The 19,376-nt window shown below is 39.4% G+C and overlaps 1 protein-coding gene across 1 annotated transcript in view; it reads left to right on the forward strand.

The window, feature by feature from the left end:
* The window catches only part of CCDC91 (coiled-coil domain containing 91), a 166,947-nt gene that overhangs the window by 120,742 nt on the left and 26,829 nt on the right, over positions 1–19,376 (forward strand). Inside the window, 1 exon segment of the mRNA XM_082495865.1 lies at positions 12,385–12,498. Coding sequence (XP_082351991.1) covers positions 12,385–12,498 — 114 coding nt within the window.

Below are 19,376 nucleotides of genomic sequence, written 5' to 3' on the forward strand. Positions count from 1 at the left end.
AAAAACTGGTTTTTGTTTCTTTTCTGCTATTACATAACTGTTAAGTTTTTGTTGAAAATTAATATTTTTCTAAATATTTTTCCTTACTGTATTTGAGAAGGTTGGAAGAACTAATAAAAAAAAGTATGTCTAAAAAATTATTTCCCACTCTAGCTTTCAGTCAGATTTACTAGCTGTAGAATGGCCCTTTCTTAGCCCTATAATCTGTAAGAAACACTGCTTTTTTTCTCATGTGTCAAATCATTAAGTATATAATGAGTATTTTGGAGGATAGTATGAAGAAAGAAGAAAATATATAGGGATTATACGTTTGTCTTATCTTTTTATTGTCTAGTAAGGCTACTTTTGCAGATAGATTCTCTGACATATCTTTTTTAGGTGTCAAAACTATGGGATTTTTTTTTATTGGCACCACAGTTTCCGTAACTTAAAAAAATAGAGAACATTGAGTGCAACCGCATGCCCCTTTCCTGATTTTGAAATCTTTGAATGAATTTCATATTGTGAATCCACTGTCTTTATTTTCTTCTTTTGTTGTACACAGTAGTTTTCAGGGTTGCCTTTGCAGAACTTTTCTCATTTGGTCTCCTGTAATCTCTCTATCTTGTCCATTGATCTCTTTCAGACGTACACTTTCTCCTGAACTGCTTCTTTGTAAGCATTCGTTCAACTGCTGTTCTTACAATGATGATGCAAAAATCTGTTTCTTCTTCTATCACTTTAAGTGATGTGGTATGGTATTCCCTAAAACTTTATTATGGTCTCATCATACTATTTTAAGATAGAGCTGTTTTCCAGTGATCTGTACCTCCTGTAACTTGCAGAACTTGATTCTTGTTTCTGTGTGATGCAACAGGCGATCTGGTAATTTTGGCAAGGCAGGAGATAGGCTAGTTTGGGAACCCCCATGTTGTGGAGAGGCAAGATACCACTAGGCAACTGCTTGGCAGTAGCTTTCTGTTGATACTCCATGATATTATGCTGCTTTAGCAGGATCAAGAACTATGGTCTCTGCTAGGTTTAGATAGTTGCTTTATGCTTTCTGTGTGTCCTGGTTCCGGCAGGTGTGGTGGATTGAAAGACACGGACTCTTGATATGCAGGATCAAAATCAGCTTTATTAAGCAAGCATGCTCTTTATATACTTTTCTACCAAGGCAAATAATTTTCTACTTTACTTGTTTACACCATCACATGCTCTAAAAGATCACGTTCCCACCAAAACGGGAATCTCTTCTCCCTGTGAGCAGCACCTCCTTATCTAGGGAGTAGCTTGACAAAACTTCCTCGTCTGCCAAAACAGTCCTGCAGCTGCTTATTCCTCCCGCGGCTTATGGCCTATTAGTTCTACCACACTTAACCCGTCTTTTGACTCAGTCCCAGGCAGGGATGGGGTTAATTTCCCCAGGGATGCGGCAGGGGAGGCAGGTATTCCATCCCACGTGACCCATGCCCAGGCTATAAGAGGAGCTAGCCGGGGGGGGGGGGGGGGGGGGGGGAGGGGGAGGGGGAGGGAGGCGCAGTTGCCGCTCGGGGGGGGGGGGGCGGGCTGCGGTACTGTAATCCCGTTTGTATATCCCAGTATCGGTGTTATTGTTTTCCCTTTTGCTGTTCTGTTAAACTGCCCTATCTCAACCCATGACTTTTGCCTTTTTCTTCCGTTTTTTCCCACGGCTGTGGGGGTTGAATATCCCACTCCCCACCTGTACAGACCAGCATCTCAGCTATTAGGAGCAGGCATTTCCCTACTCAGGAGGGACAGTATAGGGGGTACACACCACAAAGCACCCTGTGGTTTTACCTGCGTGACCTCGGAGAGGACATGAGGAGGTGGGATGGAAAACCTACCTTGAACCTATAGGCATGGGTACCTGAGCTGCAAGTAAGAACAATCACAAAAGGGGATCCTTCCAGGAAAAGTGCTGCTCCCATTTCCAGCAGACAGCTCCCCAGACAGAGTGGGCCTGATCTCACCTCCGATCCTCTTGAAGGGACTTCCAAGTCATTTCTGCAACAAGTGAGTAATGGATACTATGATCAGGCCATGTGGTTCTTTGTTGCCAGCTGAGGCCAAACCACGACACCTTGCAAGATTGGCTCTTGGCTCATATTGAATTTGGAAGACTAACTCACTTTTTTCTCCATGCCCACTATAAGCTTAATTTCTGTCTATGCTAAAAACACTGATAAGTATCTCAGATATCACTTTATGACTGCATCACTGTCATTTGAATTCAGTAGGTCTCTTAGTCTTTTCTTTCTTCTTTCCCACTCTCCAAATACTTTCTGGTACCTTAAGGACCAACTGTGCTGCTTGTTACTCTGGACTGTATCATGTTTTTGTATCAGATCTAATTGTAAATATAATTGTTTACATGTTGCTGGTCATTTAGGCATCATATCTGTAAGAGATGACATATAGTATCTAACAACATAGGTACGGTCTTAATCTAAGCTCACCCTTTTCCTGTATTTTTATTAAATGCATCTTTTTTTTTTTTCTGTCCTAACATAGTTTTTCCTTTCAGAATACTGCCATAATGATAATTTTCTAGCCCTTTACCCTCTATTTATAGTATTTGTTACTAGGAGATCAGCTTTTACCCATAAAACTTTCATGATATCAGCATCGCTTTCCCTTCTTTTATGATATTTTTGTACTTGGGAGGATTTCCACGTGACATAAGGGAAGGTCATGGAGCAGGCATCTTGAGTACCATCAAAACCCACATAATGGGCAACCAGGGGATCAGGCCTAGTCAGCATGGGTTTATGCAAGGCAGGTCCTGCCAGACGAACCTGATCTCCTTCTATGACAGGATAACCAGAATATTGGATGAGGGAAAGGCTGTTGATATTGTATACCTGGACTTTCAAAAAGCATTCAGTACTGTCCCCCATACAATTCTCGTGGAAAAACTGGCTTCGCACGGCCTGGATGAGCATACGATCCGCTGAATCAAGCACTGGCTGACTGGAAGGTCCCAAAGAGTGGTGCTCAGTGGATTTAAATCCAGCTGGTGGCCGGTCACACGTGGTGTGCCTCAGGGCTGTGTTGGGACCATTTCTGTTCAACGTCTTTATTGATGATCTTGATAAGGACATAGGGTATATCATCAGCAAGTTTGCAGATGACACCAAGTTAAGCAGGAGTGTTGATTCCCAGGAGGATAGGGAAGCTCTACAGAGAGACTTAGATAGATTGGATCACTGGGCCAACATCAATGGTATGAGTTTCAACAAGGGCAAGTGCCAGGTCCTGCACTTGGGCCACAATAACCCCATGCAGCGCTACAGGCTTGGGGAGGTGTGGCTGGAAAGCTGCCTGGCAGAAAGAGACCTGGGGGTTCTAATTGACAAGTGGCTGAATATGAGCCGGCAGTGTGCCCAGGTGGCCAAGAAAGCCAACGGCATCCTGGCTTGTATTAGAAATAGCGTGGTAGGGAGGTGATTATTAGGCATCCTGGCTTGTATTAGAAATAGCAGAAGTAGGGAGGTGATTGTGCCCCTGTACTCAGCACTGGTGAGGCCACACCTCGAGTATTGTGTCCAGTTTTGGGCACCTCAATACAAGAGAGATATCAAGGTGCTGGAGTGAGTGCAGAGGAGGGCAACGAAGCTGGTGAAGGGCCTAGCAAACAAATCATATGAAGAGCGGTTGAAAGAGCTGGGACTGTTTAGTTTGAGGAGGAGGAGGCTGAGAGGAGACCTCATCACTCTCTACAACTATTTGAAAGGACACTGTAGAGAGGTTGGTGCTGGTCTCTTCTCACAGGTAATTAATGACAGAACAAGAGGGAATGGCTTCAAGCTCCAACAGGGTAGATTTAGACTGAACATTAGGAAAGAATTTTTCACAGAAAGGGTGGTTGGGCATTGGAATAGACTGCCCAGGGAGGTGGTTGAGTCACCATCTCTGGATGTGTTTAAGAGATGTTTAGATGTGGTGTTGGGGGATATGATGAGGGGAGAACTTTGTAGAGTAGGGTAGATGGTTGGACTCGATGATCCCAAGGGTCCCTTCCAACCTAGACAATTCTATGATCCTGTAATATTCATTTCATTTCCTTAAATACATCCTCAAAACTCTGCTCATCTATGATAGACAAAGCATTGAGCATGTTGCCAGTTAAAGAAATGCAAAATAGTATCAGTTTGTCTGTCTTCATCCATTTCTTTTTTGTTTCATCTTATACATAGGTTACAGAAACCTATGGGGAAGGCAGAGTTTGAAATAATTTATTCTGTGTTTCTGAAGTTCCCAGCAAATTGGCATTGCAATTCCAGGTATTATTCCAGATATTTCAATTCCAGAAATAACTTTGTTAGACTTTGTAGGATTTTGATTGGGTGCGAGAGTGTTAACCTTTGGAAGAAAAAATGGTACTTTTTCAGCAACAGGCTTGGACTACCATAACATTGCTGTACATGTTCAAGATCTTATGGATTCATACAAAAAGTTGTTTTTTTTTTCTCAGTATCATGATTCCTACCCAAATAGGCTATTGATAATATACTATCATGCAATGTGCTGTAGAAGAACTTGCTCTTCAAAGGACATCTCCAATTTCTGTTGACTTTACTATATGACCATACTATATGACCAACTTTCAGTGGGAGTGTTTCCTTACATTTCTCTCAAGAAGATATCCAACCAATATTTTAAGTTTCACTTTCTTCTTGGTTTTCTACCTTCTTGCAGAAACGTTAGTGTGTCCAGTGTTTATGGAGAACATGATGATTCCATAAGGACACAGAAAAGCATTTTTCATGACAAAAAACCAAGTTGTATGCTTCCTCACACACTCAAGATTATACAACTTAATAGCACGGAGTGGAAAGAGATTCCTGCCATTAGATAAGTTTATTTTTAATATGCTTGCAAAGTCTGGAAAAGGAGTAGGCCACTGCACGCAGACTTTAACCATGTCTGACTTCAGAAGTCGCTTGTAGTAGTTTATAACCACAGACATTATAATTTGAGGGTTACTATTTTCTGAGAAACCACTAACATTGCAGTCTGTGGTTGCATTTCCTAGATAAAATTTAGTACTGCCACCTGATCCTTGTGTGGAAACAAAAGAATTTTCCTATAAAATTGCAAACCTTCATTATTTATTTTGTTTTTAATACTGACTGGAGTTCTCCAGTATATACAGTACACTGTTTTTTCTTTCTGTCTTCCTGCAGATATATATATTGTGATTTTGTAATTGTGATTTTGTAAATTTGTCAGTTGAGTCACTTGAATAACTTAATTTTATTTTTTAATTTGGTATGCTAATCTTGTAACTGATGTCAAGCACATGTATATAAAGTCCTGTAAAAGAATCTAACTTTCTAACTGTAGTTTAGTGCTCCAGCCTCTGATCAGATATTAGAAAAAAAAAAGGGGGGGGGGGGGGGGAAGAGTTGCACCTCAAGTGCAATTTGTGGAGTGCTCTTCCTTGGCTTCTTATGGGAAACTAGGCTTTCCCATTTTCTTGACTCTATTACAGTAAGACTAAGAGCCTCAAATAATGCTAATGCTGTGCCCTTTTTAGCTGAAGATGAAATAAAGGCTAATTTTTACCTTTGCAACCAAAATTTAAATTAGGATAAAATCTAAACATAGATACAGCATAACAGGAAAGAGAAAAGAAAGAGATGAAGGAAAAGTAGGGACATACACTGATAGGATGTATATGCAGCTAAGAGTTTGTTAAACAGTAGTAATGGGTAATATCAGAATTTAAATAATCTTCATATCAGTTGATAATTTACTGTAATGACTGTCAGAAATAGAGCACTGACAGATGATGGCTTTAAGAATGTAGAGGAGATCACTTCATGAAAGGCTGTATAGAAGAAGGAGTGAAGATTCTTTTCACACAAGGAAAAACTGATATCACTGATTAATTTGAAGGACGGGAAAAATACGTGACTGAGTTGGCTAGGGGACTGGGTGTCATATGATTTTTGCTGTTTGAAGCCTTCTGAAAACTGGATGGAAAGGACAAAAGTTTTCCCGTTTTATTGCTACCACAGCAAAGCTGTCTTTTGATAGTCTTGAGTGGTCTGTCATTGTTACACAGAAATCTGTTTGCCCACTGTGAGCTGCAGGTAAGGGACAGTGCAAACTAAATAACTAAATCAGCCACTTCAGTAATGTTGTCTGTTTTTTAACACATAAGCCTGGAAAGAAAGTTGCGTGTTTTCTTCTACTGTTTCATTTCTCCTGAATTTAGAAAGCAGGATCATCTTTAAACTCATTTGAGAAACAGACATCAAATCACAGAGAAATAGAACTGTATGATTCATCCTAGTGTATGGTTGGTAAAGATTAATCCCCAAAATTAAGAAGTGTTCTAGACTATTACCAGGAGTCTGGTAAATACAAATGTTCAGATGAAGCCCACTAAAGTATGAGTGTACAATCATATAAGATTGTCCAGTCTGATGGCTACGTGATCTGTCAGTTGAATTGTCGTTATCATGGCAGACTGTGACTATTAAGATAGTTTTCAGATGATAAGTATAGTTAATATGTATCTGAAAGAGTGAGATTTCAGTTCTGGTTTCATTATGTAACCTAAATTAATTTTGTATTACAAAGTAATAAATGTTTATTTATTTGGAAGATATATCAATACTTTTGGCTAACTAGAATGTGGTAGGTGAATCATAGAATTGTTTAGGTTGGAAATTACCCTTAAGATCATCAACTTAAACTGTTAACCTAACACTGCCAAGTCCACTGCCAAAACATGACCCTGAGCGCCACATCTACACGTCTTTGAAATACCTCCAGGGATGGTGACTCAACCACTTCCCTGGGCAGCCTGTTCCAGTGCTTGATAACTCTTTTGGTAAAGAAATTTTGCCTAATATCCAATCTAAGCCTCCTGTGGCACAACATGAGGATTTTTTCTCTCATCCTATCACCTGTTACTTGGGAAAAGAGACCAACACCCACCTCACTTCAACTTCCTTTCAGGTAGTTGTAGAGAGATATAAGCATCCTTTTCTCCAGGCTAAACAACCCCAGGTCCCTCGGCCACTCCTCATAAGACTTGCACTCAGACCCTTCACCAACTTTGTTGCTCTTCTTTGGATGCACTGCAGCACCTCAATGTCTTTCCAGTAGTGAGGGGCCCAAAACTTAACATTGTATTCAAGGTGCGCCCTCACTACTGCTGAGTACAGGGGGATGATCACTAGTCTGGCTGGCCACGCTATTTCTCATACTGCCCAGGATGCTGTTGGTCGCCTTGGCCACCCGGTCACACCACTAGCTCATATTCAGCCAGCTGTCAAACAACACCCCCAGGCAGCTTTCCAGCCATTCTTCCCTAAGCCTGTAGCACTGCATGTGGTTGTTATGACTGTCGTGGTTTGGCCTCAGCCAGCAGCAAAGAACCACGCAGCCGCTCGCTCCACTCCCACAGCCATGGGAAAAATCGGCAGAAAAAGGCCAAACTCGTGGGTTGAAATAGTATAATTTAACAGAGCAGCCAAAGGGAAGAAGAAAGAAAAACAATAACACCGGTAAAGGAGTATAAGGACGCGATTACAGTACCACCGCGCAGCGCACTGACCGGACCCGCACCGCCGCAGCCCGCCCCCGAATGGCGACTATCTCCCCCTCCCCGGCTAGCTCCTTTTATAGCTGGGCATGGGTCACGTGGGATGGAATACCTGCCTCCCCTGCCGGCTCCTTGGGGAAATTAACCCCATCCCTGCTGGAACCAGGACATTATCCACAAATTATTCCATACCGTCTATGTCGTGCCCAGATCTTACAGTTCCCATAGTCTATGGGCCATCCCTCAAAAATGTCCATTGAGCTCACTTAGTCCATGATGGTAGGCTCCATCGGTGAGAACAGTCTCTCAGGGCACATAAGATGGTGTGTAGTGCTGAACTGGTGGGTGCTGTATTTGAAGCTTGTGACTGGGGTACCCAATGCAGTCCATGCCCACAGTCCACAGATTGAAGATGTCGATCTCAAGGAAATTGCTGGGCGCTAGCTGCTGAGATCAGTTCTTATTACATCAACGCTGCACTTTACTCAGTCTCATCAAAGTCCATCTGTCATTGATTTGGGTGATTCATTGGCTATTCTCACCCAGAATCAAATCCCCATGAGGTACGCATCCTCTCGCATCACCCACCAAGTACACCCGGGTCCTTGTGCAAAAGCAATCCCACAGATGGGTTTGCCTTTGCCTGAGGCAAGGCTAACCCAGACTGTCTTCCCTAACATATTCTTCATATGCACTACAGGGACTTTATCCCCTTCTACTGTACGTGGAAGTTTTGATTGGGCAGGGCCAGCTCGATTGGCAGATCCCCTGGTGTTAACTAACCAGGTGGCTTTTGCTAAATGGGCATCCCAATGTTTGAAGGTCCCACCCCCCATGGCTCTCAGGGTAGTCTTTAGCAGTCCATTGTATTGTTCTATCTTACCCAAGGCTGGTGCGTGATAAGGAATGTGATATACCCACTCAATGCCATGCTCTTTGGCCCAGGTGTCTATGAGGCTGTTTTGGAAATGGGTCCCGCTGTCTGACTCAATTCTTTCTGGGGTGCCATGTCACCATAAGATTTGCTTTTCAAGGCCCAGGATAGTGTTACAGGCGGTGGCATGGGACACAGGGTATGTCTCCAGCCATCCAGTGGTTGCTTCCACCATTGTGAGCACGTGGCGCTTGCCTTGGCGAGTTTGTGGGAGTGTGATATAATCAATCTGCCAGGCCTCCCCATATTTATATTTTAGCCATCGTCCTCTGTACCAAAGAGGCTTTAACCGCTTGGCTTGCTTAATTGCAGCACGTTTCACATTCTTGGATAACCTGTGCAATAGCATCCATGGTCAAGTCCACCCCTCAGGTCACGAGCCCATCTATACGTCTTATCTCTTTCTTGATGGTCTGATGCATCGTGGGCCCACTGAGCTATGAATAGTTCACCCTTATGTTGCCAGTCCAGATCCACCTCAGCCACTTCAATTTTAGCAGCCTGATCTACCTGCTGGTTGTTTTGATGTTCCTCAGTGGCCCGATTCTTGGGGACGTGGGCATCTACATGACGTACTTTCACAACCAGATTCTCAATCTGGGCAGCAATATCTTGCCACAGTTCAGCAGCCCAGATGGGCTTACCTCTGCGCTGCCAGTTGTTCTGCTTCCACTGCTGTAACCACCCCCACAGAGCATTTGCCACCATCCGTGAATCAGTGTAGAGGTGAAGTACTGGCCATTTCTCTCGCTCAGCAATGTCCAAAGCCAGCTGGATGGCTTTCACCTCTGCAAACTGGCTCGACTCACCTTGTCCTTCGGTGGCTTCTGCAACAAGTGAGTAACAGATACTATGATCAGGATTAGAGGGGCCCTGTCCCCAGCCAGGTGGGGGAAAGGGACAACCGGGTTTATTGGAATGTGTGGATTCGATGGCCTGGCACAGCTGAGCCACAGGAGTATAAGGCTCTAGCGGAAATTACAGAGGGGAAGAACCCATTTGTTTTTCTGGAGTGACAGAGGGATCACAAGAGTTGACTGTACTGGAAGCTGAAGTAAGCCTAACTGGAAATGAGTGGCAAAAGCATCCCATTGTGACTGTCCCGGAGGCTCCATGCATCCTTGGCATAGACTATCTCAGGAGAGGATACTTCAAGGACCCAAAAGGATACCGGTGGGCTTTTGGCATAGCTGCCTTGGAGACAGAGGAAATTGAACAGTTATCCACCTTGCCTGGTCTCTCAGAGGACCCCTCTGTGGTAGGGTTGTTGAGGGTCAAAGAACAACAGGTGCCGATTGCTACCACAACGGTGCATCGACGGCAATATCGCACTAACCGAGACTCTGTGATTCCCATCCAGAAGTTGATTCGTCAACTAGAGACTCAAGGAGTGATTAGCAAGACTCGCTCACCCTTTAATAGTCCCATATGGCCAGTGTGAAAATCTAATGGAGAGTGGAGACTAACAGTGGATTATCGTGGCCTGAATGAAGTCACACCACCGCTGAGCGCTGCCGTGCCAGACATGCTAGAGCTTCAATACGAACTGGAGTCGAAGGCAGCCAAGTGGTATGCAACGATTGATATCGCCAATGCATTTTTCTCAATCCCTTTGGCGGCAGAGTGCAGGCCACAGTTTGCTTTCACTTGGAAGGGCATCCAGTACACCTGGAATCAACTGCCCCAGGGGTGGAAACACAGCCCCACCATTTGTCATGGACTGATCCAGACCACACTGGAACAGGGTGAAGCTCCAGAACATTTGCAGTACATTGATGACATCATTGTACGGGGTGACACAGCAGAAGAAGTTTTTGAGAAAGGGAATAAAATAGTTCAAATCCTTCTGAAAGCTGGCTTTGCCATAAAACGAAGTAAGGTCAAGGGACCTGCACAGAAGATCCAAATTTTAGGAATAAAATGGCAAGATGGATGCCATCCGATCCCAATGGATGTGATCAACAAAATAGCAGCTATGTCCCCACTGACTAGTAAAAAGGAAACACAAGCTTTCTAAGTGCAATCTCATACCATTGGCCTCTGCCCATTGATCCAGCCTGTCCAGATCTCTCTGTAGAGCCTTACTACCCTCAAGCAGATCAACACTGGTACAAGTCTGCACTTAGAGGGAAATTGAGACGACTCTTCCGTGTGCTGCTCTCCAAACCCTCCCTCAGAGCATCTGCAACATGGCCGCAATGGCTGTCTGTTTTGCTTACCCATTTATTTTTATTATGCACTGGATCCTCAGTTCATCTATCTCTGTGGTGCATGGCTGTGGTGCAATAACAGGGGAGATGAATTTTGGCCCATAGGAAAAAATAATGTAACAACATTATTTTCAGTTTCTGAGTATAGCAATAGTTACCAGTTTTTTTTCTCCAATTTTCACGTGTATATTTTTGAAGGACAATGGAGCTTTTTGCCAAAAAAAAAAAAACAAACAACAAACCACAAAACCAAAAAAAACACAACCTTTTTTTTTCTGAAAAAGTAATATTTCTGAATAGCTATAAAGAATAAAAATATGCTACATTTTTATTCTTTAAAAAGAAAATAAATTTCATCCTTTGAAATTCTGATTACAGCTTACTATTTATGCTAAATGTGAATGCACTAGGTAAGCTTGGTGATACTGTTAATAGACATGTGTGTCACAAATCCCTGCTTCACTCTGCAGGTGCACCACTAGTGTTTCTGCTACTTCCACTGTTGAATATCTAGCATGAAAGCATAGGAATTTCAAAGGCCGCTACCTGATTTCTGAGACCCTCTTGGTCTTCCCTCCAAATCATTTAACGTTGTGTGATTATTTTTACAGGATGTTTTTTAGTTTTCTGAAAATGTTACATTTCTGTATGGTTCGTTTTCAGGTATCTTATGTTTGTGACTTCATTTTCTTGAACTCTGGAAACGAAACACTTGGATAAATAGTGTTATTACTTATTTTGTGAGTGGCTTTGGGATGCTGGGACTTAAGTTTTAGGACAGTAACTTTGGTACAAGAAGTTGTTTCCTGAGCTGATAACTAACACAGATAAGTTGTATTGGCAGTGATAGATAGTTTTGAGAAGTGGTTTCTGTGTTTCTCTACCGTGATGCACTTCTAGTACTGAATCAGATTTTATGTAGGGTAATTCTAATTTGGGGTGTGGTTGAGTGTCCATTGTTGCTTTTTACTGCTGTGTACAGAATGCCCCTGGCATTTCCCAAAGCTTGGAAACAAACTTATTGTCATTAAGACTCTGGCTATTGTGATGTTAGAAAAGCCCTTACGTAAGTTCTGAACAGCCACGCAATGTGGAGAAAAGGAGGCTGAGAGTCGAATGGTTCAAAGCTGCATCAGGGGAGGTTCAGACATGATATGAGGAAGCATTTCTTTACCAAGAGGGTGCAAACACTGGAACAGGTGGTCAATGCCCCATGCCTATCAGTGTTTAAAAGACATTTGGACACTGCCTGTATTAATTTGCTTTAATTTTTGGTGAGCCTTGAAATGGTTAAGCAGTTGAACCCGATGATTGTTGTAGGTCCCTTCCAACTGGAACTATTCTATTCTATTTCTATTCTGTTCTATTCGTAGCAACTGGAACATGCCCGCTTCTGTTGTAATGTAATACCTGTATTTCTTCCTTTTCTTCTGCTCTCAGGCAACATGATGTATCTATTAACACAGCTTTAAGGTGATTATTTCACTCTTCTTTAGACCCTTTAGTGATTAAAGTACTGAATTCATAAATTTTTGTAAAAGTATTGCATACATTTAGGATAACTATCATTGAGAAAGGAGTGTGGTCATGATAAAATTTTTGTACAAAGGGATGACCTGTATTACATTTGTGAAATATTTTGAATATTTACAGTTACATGTTTTCCTTTTAAAAAGGAAATTATCAAGGAAGCATTAATGGAGGAGCAAAAACGAAGTGAAAAGGCAATCGAAGAAGCAGTTAAAAGGACAAGAGAGGAACTGATGGAATATATTAAAGAGCAGAAAAGGGTGAGTTACCAGTGGTAAACGGGTTTCACTACATGCAGTGAGAAATTGGTGAAGTTTATTAATCCTGAAACCTGTCTTAAAATGCACAAGAAAACAGAATCAGGAGTTATGTCTTCAGATTTGTCACTCCTTTTTTCAAACAATTTGTTACTATGATATATTTCTTCATGTATATTTATAGAATTTTAAGTTCATCACAAGCCAAAAAGCTGAAAACATGCACACAAAGGTTGTTAACATTTCATCTCAACCCGTATTATATGAGAGCCTGAAAATGTATTGGAATTCTACTGAGCATGATTTATAGCCAGTGCACTGGTCTTGTTATGAAATGTTGTAATGTTCTGAAACTTGGTTTCAGGTATTCTGTTAATGCTGCATACTTGCAGTTTAATACTTTTATATAAACAGTAAAATGTAACTTAAAAAACAGTTTCATTTGCTTTCAGTAAGAGGAGAAAAAATTAACACCCTTCTCGAACACTTTGAGGCTCTTCATAAAAATATGAACAAAAACATAATTAAAAACCCCTCTTTCATATGGCGGTAGCAGCCCAAGATCAAATTAATTTATTTCAGTATTCTCAATAAACAAAATCACTAAGCTTGAATCTAATTGGTAATGTTGTCCTGAGAAGGTAGTAGAAATAATGTGTTTGGCCTCTTCTATTCCCTGCTTTTATGGGCTGAACAGTATTATGGGAAATATGATTTAACTTCTAAAGTTTCGCTCTACTACTATTTAAGATTAGTATTGGATGAGCTCTCTTCCATTACGCTGCGTGTGAAGAAGTTTACATTCAGCAGTATGGGTCTTACTGGCAAATATTTAAACAGACATTTGGGGAAAACACAATGATGTTTGAGCTTATTTATGTCTGAAGTTGGTAATTTACAAAGGATAAGCTGTGGGCAAAGTGAAAATAATAGCTTCTGTCATGAATAAATTGGTCAATAGGACTACTAGTTCAGATCATCTAGTCTATATAATGCAGACGCCTCACTGTTGACAGCTAGATCATACCATTTTGAGAAGACAGTCATTTCCTGCAGACACTTCAATAGAAACTCATCTGTCCTTAATCTCTTAGATTTACATTTGCGTCAGGAATGGAGGCTTTATTCCATTTTCTTTCCACCTACACACAATTTTTTGTTTAACAGTCACTTAGTATATGGTATATATGCATGGAATTATTTGAATTAATAGAAAGGTACTCAGTAAAAAGCAAGTAATTGGTGTTACTTTGTCCTTATGCAGCACTTTTCAACCCCTTTATTTCCTGATCTTTCAATGGGAATTCTTTAGTCCCTGAGTAAACTAAATGTCCTGCCTTTGATAAAATTCTTATCTAAATGTTATAAGCATAAAATTTTTCCATGCCTAGGGTGTAAGTATCATACACCCTATACGTATCCATCATATTTCAAAGCCTTTCACAGATAAATAGCTCAGAGTTAAACTAAGTAGTTTTACACATATGTTTGACATTGTTACCTACAGGTGAGTCACATTCAGTATCAGTGAAACAAAAAGGGATTTATAGTCTCTGTTCATATTTTCTTATGCACAAACAAGCAAACTTCAATGCATTTATTTTTTTTAATACTAAAAATGAGAGGTTGGTCAGATTAAAAATAAGATGATGCAACAATATCATTGTGCTAAAATGCCCAACATAAGACAAAAGCAAATGCACCTTGCTCTGTATTCAAGCCAAACAAAGTCTCTAAAGCTAGTGAAGAATTTGTTGGCAGTTCCTCACATTTCATTAAAGGACACTGCAAGCTAAAACACACAAAAATGAAACTGTGATGGCAACATATATTTTCACACAATAAATGAAAGATCGGCAATGCATTGCATTTATACCTTTTTCATACTTCAGATATAATCCAAAGTTTTTAAAGATATATAGCACTATATTGGCAACAGTTCAATTTATGTACTGCAATCTTAGTTTTATTTTCTCTGTTCTATATTAAATGAAGAATTTTTTACTCGAAAACTTTTTTTATGTTGTCACAGATAGCATCTTAAGAATTTGGATATCTAAGATTTGAAGGAAATTTCAGTCAGGAATTTGACTCTTTATTATTTCATAATTATTTCATAACCACCACCATTCCAAAGCACACTTCATAACTCAAACAGAATTAGACTGTCATATCTGTTCAAAGACATCTTCCATAGCTATCAAACTTGCAGAGGTTTATATAAACATTCATAACACCTTGAAGAACTCTTCTGAGTCAAATTTGAATACACTTGCTACAACTATTAGCCAGACTTGCTTTCTCCAGCATCCACATTCTGTCCAGAAAATTATCTTTATTAATAGCCTGAAGGTGTATTTGACCTTGTAGTATTGATACGTCCTTGTTTCCTACCCAACCCTTCCTACTAGTGGAGTGGGAAATGAGAGGAGGGAGGTGGCATGTAGCACACAGGTAAAAAAGAGATAGGCACTGAAGTATGATTAAATGGCAAGCCACTACTTTCACTTTTGTCATAAAAATAAGTTTTATTCTTGGTTTGTATCCAGTGCATGGATGTAGCACAGTATTGTGTGCCACCTATATCCATGAGACATAGATGTAGAGGGAAGCAAAATCTTTGTTTGGTTAGAGAGAGTTAAGAGTAAGGAAGCACTTGTCCATGAGTATCCAAAGTCTGTCTGTTGTAAGCTCAAGATTCACAAACTTATTTGTCAGTATTGTCTTTTATTGCTTGATGTTCATAATCCAATAATCTCTGGCCCTGCATTTTGCTCTGAAAACATGCAGTACGGTAACAAGCCCCAGCATATTAAGTACCCAAGATACAATAGATCACATAGGCCAGCCATTGAGGTTCACCATGCCTGTGTTGCTGGTTGGACTAGGAAGCATTTACCAGCTTTTTGCATTGATTCTTTAGAAATTCTAGTGTTTGATTTTATACTGAATGTACGTTAAGTGCCATTATGTTCCACCAGTTAGGTGGAACAGCTCTGGGTTTTTTTAAGGGTTGTTTTGTTTTGCTAAATCACACTGATGTGGTAGCATACACTTGCAAGTCTGTATGTAGGCTCTTATGTGTATGTGTGTGTATACATTCATATTTGTATTTATTACCTGGAGATCAGGGCAAGAAGTAGAGTCTAATGGTGTGTAAACTGTGGCCTAGTATTACAATTCCCAAACTGTGATCAATCACTGACTATGAGAAAGAGGCATAGCAGTGTCCTACCACCAATCTGTAGAACTGTATTGCTTTTCTAATATTTGTGGTTAAAGACTTGATTAACATGTACGTGATGCCCAGTTTTTATGAACTTCATGTGGGGCTTTGGCCCATTCACTTAACACTCTGTTTCCGTTTGCTAGTGCTGAATTAAGTGAATATAAACATAGCTTTGTCCCAAAGTGCAAGTTTTGTAACCAGTTTCAAGGAACTTTCACGTTTGTTGTTTGCTCCTGTGTGCAATGTAATTACAAGATTGACTGAAATTTTAGAGGTATGTTAAAATTATTCCGAATATGTGAGTGGAAGAACAAGAGAAGTATGTTTCCTGTGTAAAATAATGCTTGGACACCACCTGTGCCTTTGTCGTTTGGTTACATTCGGTCTCCTTTCACTGATCCGAGACGTGAAGAAAATGAAATGCAGCCTGCACCAGATGCACCAGTCCATGAAGCTGTAGAGTGGAAGACAGAAATTGTTATAAGGTAGTAAAGGTGAATTTTCAGAATCTGCTGGTCTGAGGGAAGCTAAGTCAGCTGATTTACAGGAGTAATGGTTAATTACTGAATAGGATATGAACTTGAAAATAAAATGCAAAATAGCAGGAAAGTAGTATCTGAATAAAATAAAATCAATATTGCAGTATATTAATCTCCCCTGCTTCTCAATCTTTTTTTGAAGTAAGGAAAGCATTCCTAAAGGCCATGTTTTAGCTTTTTCTTTGTATTCACAATGTGGAACTACAGATTTTTCTGTTTTATGCAGTTGTTCTATGAAGACAATTCCTGAAAGATATTTTAATTTTATATGCCTGGCTGAGATGATTTTTTTTAATTAATTTGCAAATGGAAAGCAAGAAGAGCAACTTAATAAAAACAATTTTTGAATAATTCAAAAGGTCTGAAAAGATTGAATTCAGTGAATTTCGGTCTATTCAGTGTTTTCAAATCAAATAGTTGACATCTGCAATGCCAACTAATTACTGAGGATTATTTTTTGATTTTTTAAAAAATATTTTAGGTAGTCAAACAACATTTTGTGTTTCTAGCAGATGAAATGGTGCATGGATCCAATGACATTCCAGCAGTAAAACATACTGGGAAGTAAATATTCACATATAAATTATAGAATAGAATATTTCGGTTGCAGTGGACCTACAATGATCATTCAGTCCAAATGCCTCTAGTCCAAGTAACCTTTTGGTCTAGTTGTTAAAATGGACTATCCAGTGGAAAACATCCTTGTAGCTCTGATCCTGCAAAAATATATTTGCATACTTTATTTTATGCACTGTAATTGATCCTTTTTACTTCAGATGGCATGAACTGTAAAATTGTGTCATAAAAATTACTTCAGTATCAGACAAAGAAAATCTAGAAGTGGTCTCACACTCAATTCACTGCTATAGAGTTAATGTTTAAACTGCTACTTTCAGTTCATATCTCAAACTACTAATGTAAACTTGATAAGTTCCAAGAAAAGATCAGTTATGGTTTTGTGTGCAGGTATACTGCAGTTACTGTTAAATTTATTAATTCTAAGGAGGGTGTATCACATTTTAAAATTGACATCTGAATTGTAAGCAGGTTTTATTTTTTCTGGCAGTATTGTGTATTTAAAGAACAAGCAAAATAAGACCAATTCAGTTGTTTCTCAAAATCAGAAAGTACCAAATAAGTCCAGTAAAAAAAATCTGTGGTCAAACTACTGCCAGTATAAGTCTACTAATGTTTTTTTTAATTATTTTTTTTTTTTACTACACATTCCCGATGAACATTAGTAAACTTAAAATCTTGCAGGGGAGTGGAGGAACAGTATGAGGTTTGTTTTTTAAGGTCAAATTCTAACCATCTTTATTATGACATATAAAGTACCTACTGCATCTCAGGGTTCAAAAGAGAGCTTAAAGTTTCTGTCACAGTCTCATTAGTCTTTTGTCACTGAGAACTGAAGCAAGAATGCATAGCTTAGCTGTACGCTACAAAAATTTCCCTAGCAATTTAGCAATTATTGACTAAAATATATTTCACAAGTCCAGGGTTTGTTTAAAAACCGTGCAGTGATGGTTCTGGGGGTTTTATTCATTCTGTGTCAGATTCTCTTATTTTGCACATTGGCTTCTGAAAGTACTTTTATTTATAACTAGGTATTTCAGAATGGGAAGGTTATAAGACTGAAATGAATTTTTTGGGTTATCAAACCAATCTTTTGCCATTGTATGTGATTCCTTTCCCAAGTGGTCATAGAAGTGTCATTTTGAAGCATTGAGAGTAATCCTTTATTGCATGAGTTGTATTAGGAATCAGTCAGTGCATGAATTTGCCATTCAAATGGAGGTACTGTAGGGACTAGAATGATCCTTGGCAGTGGGGACTTTTTTTGCCTAACGTGTTTTCTAGCCTAGTCTTCTGGTAACAAGGTCAACCACCTCTAACTTCTCCTTTTTTACTGCTTTCTTTAGTAGAGGGTCATTGAGTCCTAGCAGTGCAGGTATTACTTTCCCAATAATTGGTATTTCTGTCCATTATATTTATCTGTAAAAGTATAAGGAGACAAAATAATACTGTAGTAATAATTTTGCCTAAGTTTGTTCTGCATCCATACAGAGCAATTAAAACATGATCACAAAGTTGAGAGGTTTTTGCACTTCCAGGTTTTGTGCTCTTCTGTAAGGTGGCCTTAGTGTAATTATTCATTATTTTTGCATGTGGAATTGTTTGAAAGATCTTTCTGTAATCATCGATAAAGAATTTTATGAGCCTTTTCGCATAAGGAGCTTTATCCAGTACCCCTTTAAATAAATAGTAAAATTCCCATTTGATTTTAGTGGGAATAAAAGTGCCCCAAAAAAGTCAGCTTTATCCTGGAGTGTAGAACTGTAATTGAATTTTCCTAGTTATTTACAGGAATTCTTAGTCTTTCAGTTATGCATTTTGGGGTTTTTACTGTGGGGTCATTTGACATTTTAAATAATTTTATTGGATTCGTTTTTTTCTCTTGATGGTTACTTATTCATACTAGATTTTGTGCAAGACAGTTATGCACTGTTTTCTTTGTACCTAATTTTTTTTTCCATTCTTGTGATTGACTTTTTAATTTCTACACTACTGTGCATTTTGTGTTTTAAAATAATTATTTCCAGTAGTATCAAATAAATAATTGAACTGGGTTCTGAAAGGGTGACTCAACATTAATTTGGAATAGATTGGATCCAGGGTGATCTGAAATAATATCTTGGTGCAGAAATTTTTTTTTCCTGTAGTTTTTTGGGTTTCTTTATTGACATCTTTTCTACTGACTTTTCATGTGCGCAGTGTATAAAACTTATTTTTTTAATTAAGCCTAAAGGAGGAGGAGATTCTTACTTATATTCTTTCTACTTCCAAAACACTGGAAAACTATTGAAAAACCTATACTTAGCCTAAAATTTTCTGTTCCAGTGTCTAAATTTTGTAGAAAAATTTGCTTGAGAGAAATTTGACTAATCAGAATGGGTATATAGATCTACCGGATGTGCTGTCTTAGAGAATAAAGTTTGGAATAAATAGAACTAAAAGCATGAAGACATGTTTCACTGATTATCTGTCAATCACATGCTAGTTTCATCTCAGTTCAGTTGAGGCGAAAGCACATCTTGCTTGATTTTATTTTT

The sequence above is a fragment of the Vanellus vanellus genome (genome assembly GCF_965231255.1).
Source record: "Vanellus vanellus genome assembly, chromosome: 1".
In the NCBI taxonomy this organism is placed as follows: Eukaryota; Metazoa; Chordata; class Aves; order Charadriiformes; family Charadriidae; genus Vanellus; species Vanellus vanellus.